This window comes from Mya arenaria, chromosome 3 (genome assembly GCF_026914265.1).
Source record: "Mya arenaria isolate MELC-2E11 chromosome 3, ASM2691426v1".
In the NCBI taxonomy this organism is placed as follows: domain Eukaryota; kingdom Metazoa; phylum Mollusca; class Bivalvia; order Myida; family Myidae; genus Mya; species Mya arenaria.
The window spans coordinates 276,358-284,018 of record NC_069124.1 but is presented as its reverse complement, the minus strand read 5'-3'; the positions used below and the strand labels follow the sequence as shown (position 1 = coordinate 284,018).

The window sequence follows — 7,661 nt, the reverse complement described above, 5'->3', positions numbered from 1 at the left end:
TGTTACATATTTAAGTGAAAAAACACACACACTATTTTTAAAGATGCACTCTTACTCCCAAATAAGACTTATGATAATTAATATTATTGTTTTCATTTTTCAAAATGGGTTGATAGATGTCAACCACAATGTTTCTAATGAAGGATCTTGAGTTTAATTTGCTAATTAATAAGAATGAACATAAAACATGGTATTTCTGCCTTGTGATACTATAGTAGACCACAGTAAATCTTTTAGCAATCACCAATCATTTAATATTTGTCATGCTTTCTGCTATTATAAACAGGGTGACAAGCTTGTTATCAGTAAACGATATTTCAGTAAATGCATTATTTAGTAAGTAGTTATTGTTTTTTCATTCAATTTGATGTGTGTTATAAATACAATTATATGTATTGATTTCAAATAAGAGTTTCACTTTAAAGATGCTCATTTAAAGATAATGAACAGACACACAATTGATACTAATTATATGATTGATTATTGTTTTATATATAAGTGACCTCTGATTTGTTTTGGAGATATTCATAATTGGTGTTATTCTTTATTGTCTTCAGTTTCTTATACATTTAAGGATTTTTATAATTGCTTTTCTGGTATATATTACAATGTAATTTAATGCAAATGAAAACACACTTTAAACTGGACACATTTGATACTAATGATATAAATGATTATTGTTTACATGTACTCTGATTTGTTATGAAGATATTCATAAAGGGGTGTTCTTCATGTTATTATACATTTTGAACTTGATTTAGTATTGCTTTTCTGGTATATATTCATTTAATGCACAAAGAAATTGTTTTAAGTGTTCAGTATCACTTTCACACATTGTTTACTATTATTATTTTTTTGCATATTTGGCCTATTTATGCTTATATGTGCATTGTTGTATTTCAAAACCTTTGTGAAAAATAGAAACAGTATTATTTCTTTCATACATAGTCTGATACATATTCAGTTTGAATGCTTACTTTTATCATATTTGAAAAAATTGCCATTGTCCAATAAGACACATGCTGTTTTTGTGTTAATATCAACTAAAAACATCCATTTTCACCTCTTCTTTACTATGTAAATGAAGAAGTTAACATAATAACTCCATTGACTAGATTTTTTATGCAATTTTACATTACATTTTAGTATTATTAAACAGCTAAAAACAAGGCATGTTATGTTATAAATGCATTTCATCTAGTAAACAATGTTCACTTTTTATATAACAGTTCAATAATTATGTTCTATTTATGTTTGCAACTTTACAGTTCAATAATTATGTTCTATTTATGTTTGCAACTTTCGGACGAAATGATAATGTTTATTAAAGTACTACACAAATTGTTAAATTGTTATTTCATATCTCTTATTCTTCCCTACAAGTTGTCATTCCAGCATGGTGACGTTGCCCCCTCCCCCTATATGATTAGAACTGCAGTGTACATGAACAATAACTCTATTTCAGCGTATTGCAAGAGTTATTCCCTTTGTATCTTTTCCTGTCTGGAGCATAACTAGAAAACTACTTTTTTTGGAATTTCATTAAACATCATTCAATGGTATTTAGCACAACGAGAGGAAGTGCAGTGCACAATGACTATAGCTGTTTTTAAGCTAATTACATAATTATTGCCCTTTGCCGCTTTTTCTTGACCAGAGCATTACTTTAAAACTACTTATGGTATTAAAATAAAACTTGGTATATGGGTATGTGGCAATGACAAAAAGTATAGTGCACAAGCACCCTAATTATGTCGTGTTCATTAATGTACCCCACCCCTAATGAAATGTTCAACTTGCTTTTGCCTATGTTGTCATGCAGAATACTACAAATATTTTGAGAATTTCATAGATGCGGTTCAATACACCATAATATGCTTGTTGGCCTTGACATTCCTTGTTTTTCAACATATAACAAGTGCATAAACTATTAAACGGCGCCCTTTGATGCTTTGCATCAATGGTCTTTCTTGTACACCCTTTAAACCACATATATCAACATTTACGGAGAACCATGTGGCTATTTATAGTTAATTAGATGATGAAATATTCTGGGAACCAGTCAGAGTGAAAATGAACATTTGATTAAACGTTTTTGCATGTTTTAAGGCAAGTACAAAGGATTATTTGGTTTATTTTTAAGCATGGGAGGGGTCTCTCATAGTTTCTTTTATCACTTTTGATACGAAAACAACTGGACTATGAACGTTCTTAGAACATTTATAGTGTTTTTATGATCATCAATCAACACAACTTGAAATTTAACATTAGAATCAATACGATTTTTAATAACACTTTGATCATCGAGTTGGCTGGGAACGTATTATAAAGTTCTAGAAGATGTTAACTCTTCAATGATAGTATTTACTAATACAAACGTCAAACTATGATTACATTATTTGCTGCTTTGCTAGCTGGAACGAATACAACTTTTTTCATTTACTAAGTGATTTGATATCCATTATCAGCTTTGGAGTTATCGAAATAGACTTTGGGGGTCATTTTGTGCGAAAATTTGATATTCGTAATGGATTATGGGACATTTCCTATCAATGTCGGGGGAATGGAGAACATATAAATATAATTAGGCATGGCTCAATTAAAAAATATTATGTTCTATTCTTCTACGCGGTATTTTAACTTGGCTGCAATCTTTAATGTTCAATCAATTGAATAGGCGGTTGAGTGTTTGTAAAAGAATATACCCCGAAACTATATAAACAATGCATTTTTAAAATATGTTAAATTTTGACCTTCCTCGCCCACCCAGTATAGTGGAAGGTCCTTAAAGGTAACAATTGTAAAACACGATATCATTAAAGAAATATTTAAGTTCTGAAGGCAAGCCGCTTTTCCGGCATGGTAACCACCATCTAATCGCATATGCACTCAGACATCGCGTGGGTAAGATCCGAGTGTGAATGACTACACGTATCGAACAACCCACATGTGAATAGAAATGACATTTTTTTCTGATTTTATTCATTTCGTTTTATGAAATTGGACTGAAAACTATTTCCCAACTGGAGGACCAGCCTGAAATGGTAGAAAAAGAACGATGTGAAAATAAATTTCGACTAGAATTTTTAAGAAATACCAAATCATAAGAAGTATACTAGTAATTACCTTGAACTTGACTATATAAGCAATATAACATAGTTAGTTGCATTTTAATTTACATACAATAACTGATGAAAACTAATTAAAATCACGTTGTTTCTTGAGAAATGAGAAAAAACATACGTGTGTACAGGCCGTTGGAAGGTCAAGGGCATTGTCACTACTAAGCATGTCCGGTTTGATGTCCGCGAATATGTAGGTGTTCAGGTAGCGTGTGTCTACAGCAAGTGCAATTGATATTGTTACTTGAAATATATCCAGGGACAAACCCAGTACCATAACGCTGACAAATTTGATCGAATAAACACAAAACAAACACGAAAACTTTAAACAGAAATTACTCCAAATGTATAGTTATTCCTGGCTGGAATTGAATATACTGTTAGTTCATGCTTTTGATGACATTATAAAACTGTAAAATAACATACTGTAGTTTAAATATTTTTATGATCTGGCCCCTATATCGCAAAATTACTCAAGTCTAATCCTAATCTCAATCTTAACTCAATTTAGCACATAAAATCATGATATGATTCTAAATCTTGCAAGTTTTTATACTTTTTGAAAACGTATTTTTTTTTGCATAGAATATGTTGAAAAGAAATTTTGTCAATAGTAAAAAGTGCTAACAACATACGTGATTTTAATAAAGTTTGATGCTATGTTGTCAAATGAGTTGAGACTGAGACTGAGATTTTCGTGATATTAGGGCCAGTTCAATGTACATATGACTGAAGTGCGATTTAAAAACCTGTTGTGTTTATTTCTCAAAAACAAGGAGAACAAATAAGGCCTTGTAATTTAAGAAGGGACATGTGAGAGGTGACTACCTGCGTTTCCCCCTACAACTTCCATGGTAACGGGCGTGCAGTCATCCGTTACGGAGTATGTCACGTGTGCACCGTTCAATGTTCCCGCCCAATATGTCAGCTTCATAGAATTTGGTGGCGTTCCGATTACTGCGCTCAAAGTGGAAGTAAAACCATCTGCAATGTGGATGTAAGATATGAAGTCAGAAGTCCGTTTGTTAAATGGGAGCAATAATGTGAGGTTATAGCCAAACAAACTAGCTGAAGCCGCCAGTAGATTCGGGTATAGTGAACTCGGATTTATACTGACCGTTCAAAGGCGGTTCTCCCACCATTTATCGGCAAACGCTATGTTGATGAGTATGAGGTCAGTCTGTTGTGTTTGTATTTGTGAATGTGGCATTTTATATGGTTGTGTCTCTAATTCATTGTCGTGTTGGATCTTACATTGCGCCACTAAGGAGGGTTATTTTAATTTTCGAATACTGGGCTTGTCTCTGTAGTTATCATTGTATTATCAATCAATGGATTGTCAACTTAATAGTAAATTTGAACAAAACTTATAATGTTCGTAAAACGAAAAAGGAAATTATGCAAGAAAATAGCATAACATATAAATTCATAAGAATACAGGATTCTAAATAAACATTGCTAAAAGTAGCATATTTTCACTTAATCGAAATGTTTCACTAAGGTGCTTCATGAATATGGCCCCTGGTGGAATAAAATACATCGGATGACAAGAGGTGAATAACACCGTGTGGTTACCTGGAATACACGGAGTGTTCTGAGTCTCCATCAGTGGCTCCGATTCACAGACTCCATCTTCACGAATCGTATAAGCCCTATGCTGGAAACAAATATGTTGTATTAAAGCGTTTATTCAATGTTGTTGTTTTTTTCCGACTTGGCTTTATTAATACTCTAAAAAAACTATTTAATGTAAGTTTACTTACCGTCGTCGAGCTTGAAAGTGATCGGAGTGTACAACTTAACACAAATATATAGTTTACTTACAAAAGAAGAAAATAACATATATATTAAAGGGGTTTAAACATGGAGGAACAGGGCCATTGTGCGATATTTGGCCCTCGTGCTCATAACGTCCCTCAGCTACGTCTTGGGCAAAGACACTCGGGCCAATTATCACGCTTCGGCCCGGCTTCGTCACATGCAATTTAACCTTTTAAAAAGCGTCGTGAAGAAATGATTGAATTTATGTCAATTATCATAAAAGTTATGGAGGAAATGGTGAACGTCAGATCTAGCCTAAATGGTACGTTGGCTAGCAAATAAACACACTGGCCTGAAGCAAAAGTTTAAGGAAGGTGCTGAGCTTAAATATTAGAAGAGAACTGTTTTTCTGAATTTTACAAATAGAAACAAACTCTTGCTTCTTTAATCAATGAAAGTAAAAGACCTACATGATGGTAGTCGCTGTAATCGGTGCTGACAAAACTGACGTTTTCCATTGTAAGGCTGTGTCCGCGAGACACTGTTTTTATAAGTCCCCGGTTATAGTCGTAATCTATGTCCACCGTTTGCTGAAAGACAAAACAGTAATGTATAACCCCCTTCCGTATACTTTTACATTATTGCAATGTACTCGTATTAATCGTGGTATTCTATTTTATTCTCGTTTTTAGGGACGAAATATGTTTTGCAATGTTCTAATTATTATCTCGAGTTGCAAATATATTTTATGTCGTATCATCGGTTGTGTTTTTCTTTTCACGAGCCAAACCCTATTGCATCACACTGACACATGATGTTTTTATCATTTTCTTTACTGTTTATATGTATAATTCATCGGAAAGCATGTGTTGCTGTGATTTGACCGTTTGCAATTAGGACGTTTTAATGTACATGTTTTGTTAAAGTCGGTTTTACGCTCACTTGCATTTGGAAGGAAAAAAAGCTTGGGATTAGGTGCCAGACACAAGAACACAGTCAAAAGGCAAACGGACAAAGTCTCAGACAGGTTACCTTCACCAATCTATGTAAGAAGTTATCGTTTTATTCTATTTTTTGATTTGTTATACATATCCTATGTTGTTAGTACAGAAATTTTTGTAAGAACGTAACGTTATTTCCTGTGTGTTGTTATCACATGTACCACTTCAAAAAAGGAAATGAACCTACACATCATGTTTTACCATGATCATATCAAATATAGTTAACTAGTGTTATACATGAATAACCCACATGCGTTCATAATTCGTAATATATAGGTTAATACAATACAATTTAATATACATACAATATCCATTATATATATATATATAATACAGTATATAAGTTATGTATATGTTAATGATTAATAATGTTACGAACATGAGGTCACCGTTACCTCTTAAAAAGAAATATGTTTGAAATAATCAGGTTTTCAATATTTTAAAGTAAAGGCTAGAAAAAGAAAATACCTGGAATACGTTCGGATCCGATCCATTCACCTGGATTGCTGATTTCATTAACAGTTTACCAGAAAACTTAGAATAAAAGCAGCATCTGTCTGCAGCCAAACAACCCCCGACAACAACTACTAGAGTTAACATATACTTCAACATGCTGTAATGGTAAGCTATGAAGCAGATGGCATCAGTAGTATCTCACCATTCTTTTATAGCTATTTGGCAACGAATATAGACCAGTGTCCTTTCGAAATATCTTATCTCTGAAATTTAAATATGCCTATTGCGAACTAGTTAGACGTAGTCTAGTTAGGTATTGACAGTGCTGTCTATTACAATTTAAATAAAATATAGCATTGATATATTCACCTAGTCAGATAAAATAGGCCACTCACGGTCACAATTTCAACCTCCCCTCCCCAATCCCCCGACATATGTTACATGATTATGATGAGTCGGGAAACGACTACCTGCGATTGAACAATGACGTGAAGACGAATATCAGCGATATTCGAAGACAAAGGACGATTTCTCAAATGTGTGTTACAACTCTCAATTGTGTAGTAAATTATTCAAAGTCTTGTCCAATCGTACTGAATTGTTATGTAATTGAAGTCGCGATCATCCACCATATTTATACAAGGAGTCAGTTTCTCGCTCAATTTTTATTCCAAAATAATAGTGGAACATTTCATCATCTCACCGATTAGTTACTATGTAAATGATTTCATAAAAAATATGGAAATGGTCATTAGTCATTTTCATCTTAATATAGTAATGTTTCCAAAATACAAATACACTCTCTGTTATTGATATTTTTTAATTAGCTCATTTAAGTCCTAGTGAATTTAGAACAGGTAAAAAGTATGAGTTGCGCTAATAAGCGTTGCACTCGATTGCCTAACCTTACGCCAGAGGTACTATTATTAAAAAAAAAACCTACACTCGTATCAATTCTGAGCAGAAACGTTATATTTTTATACAGTTCAAAACTCTCGCGATGCTTCGCCGATTTACCAGAAATACCCACGCATGTGTGGGTAAGAAAATCAGGTCGTGGAGGGTCGGACTTTATTAAAAATGTAATGATCTGTTATTTTTACACATTTGTCGGTATGTACAGGATCAACACGATTCGATTACCTAAATCGTGTGAAATTCTAGCCAAAATCGTGAGAGAGCGCTAAGCTTATTTTGTATTCAAATTGTGGTATCGCCAGTATTCGTATTCCATCCATACGAGGATATATCCCATTTTGTACGTGTTCAGAGGGATTTGCGGTCTCAAGAGGATGTAACGAGGTTCACAGAAAGTCAGAGT

The 7,661-nt window shown here is 33.2% G+C and overlaps 2 protein-coding genes across 3 annotated transcripts in view; one reads left to right on the top strand and one right to left on the bottom strand.

Moving 5' to 3' along the window:
- Positions 1–2,960: 2,960 nt before the first annotated feature.
- On the bottom strand, positions 2,961–6,569 carry LOC128227810 (uncharacterized). The gene is made up of 6 exons (XM_052938675.1): positions 6,353–6,569; positions 5,354–5,473; positions 4,698–4,779; positions 3,951–4,106; positions 3,244–3,338; positions 2,961–3,036 (listed from the first exon to the last, which is right to left on the bottom strand). The coding sequence occupies exons 1-6, from the start codon at positions 6,494–6,496 to the stop codon at positions 3,013–3,015; spliced, it is 621 nt and encodes a 206-aa protein (XP_052794635.1). The 5' UTR covers positions 6,497–6,569; the 3' UTR covers positions 2,961–3,012.
- LOC128227803 (sodium- and chloride-dependent GABA transporter 1-like) overlaps positions 5,798–7,661 on the top strand; it is a 35,859-nt gene continuing 33,995 nt past the window's right edge. Inside the window, exon 1 of one of the 2 annotated variants that reach the window (XM_052938665.1) lies at positions 5,798–5,929. The gene's annotated coding sequence lies outside the window, so the exon portion shown is untranslated. Of the gene's footprint in view, positions 5,930–6,379; positions 6,506–7,661 lie in introns of those variants that run through there. The other variant, XM_052938664.1, reaches the window with a different exon arrangement.

Coding starts and splice junctions, on each gene's coding strand:
- LOC128227810 (XM_052938675.1), bottom strand. CDS start 6,496: ATGTTGAAGTATATGTTAACTCTAGTAGTTGTTGTCGGGGGTTGTTTG. Junction 4,780..5,353: donor ATTACAGCGACTACCATCAT/GTAGGTCTTTTA, acceptor ATTTGTTTCCAG/CATAGGGCTTATACGATTCG. Junction 3,037..3,243: donor TTCCAACGGCCTGTACACAC/GTATGTTTTTTC, acceptor CTACCATTTCAG/GCTGGTCCTCCAGTTGGGAA.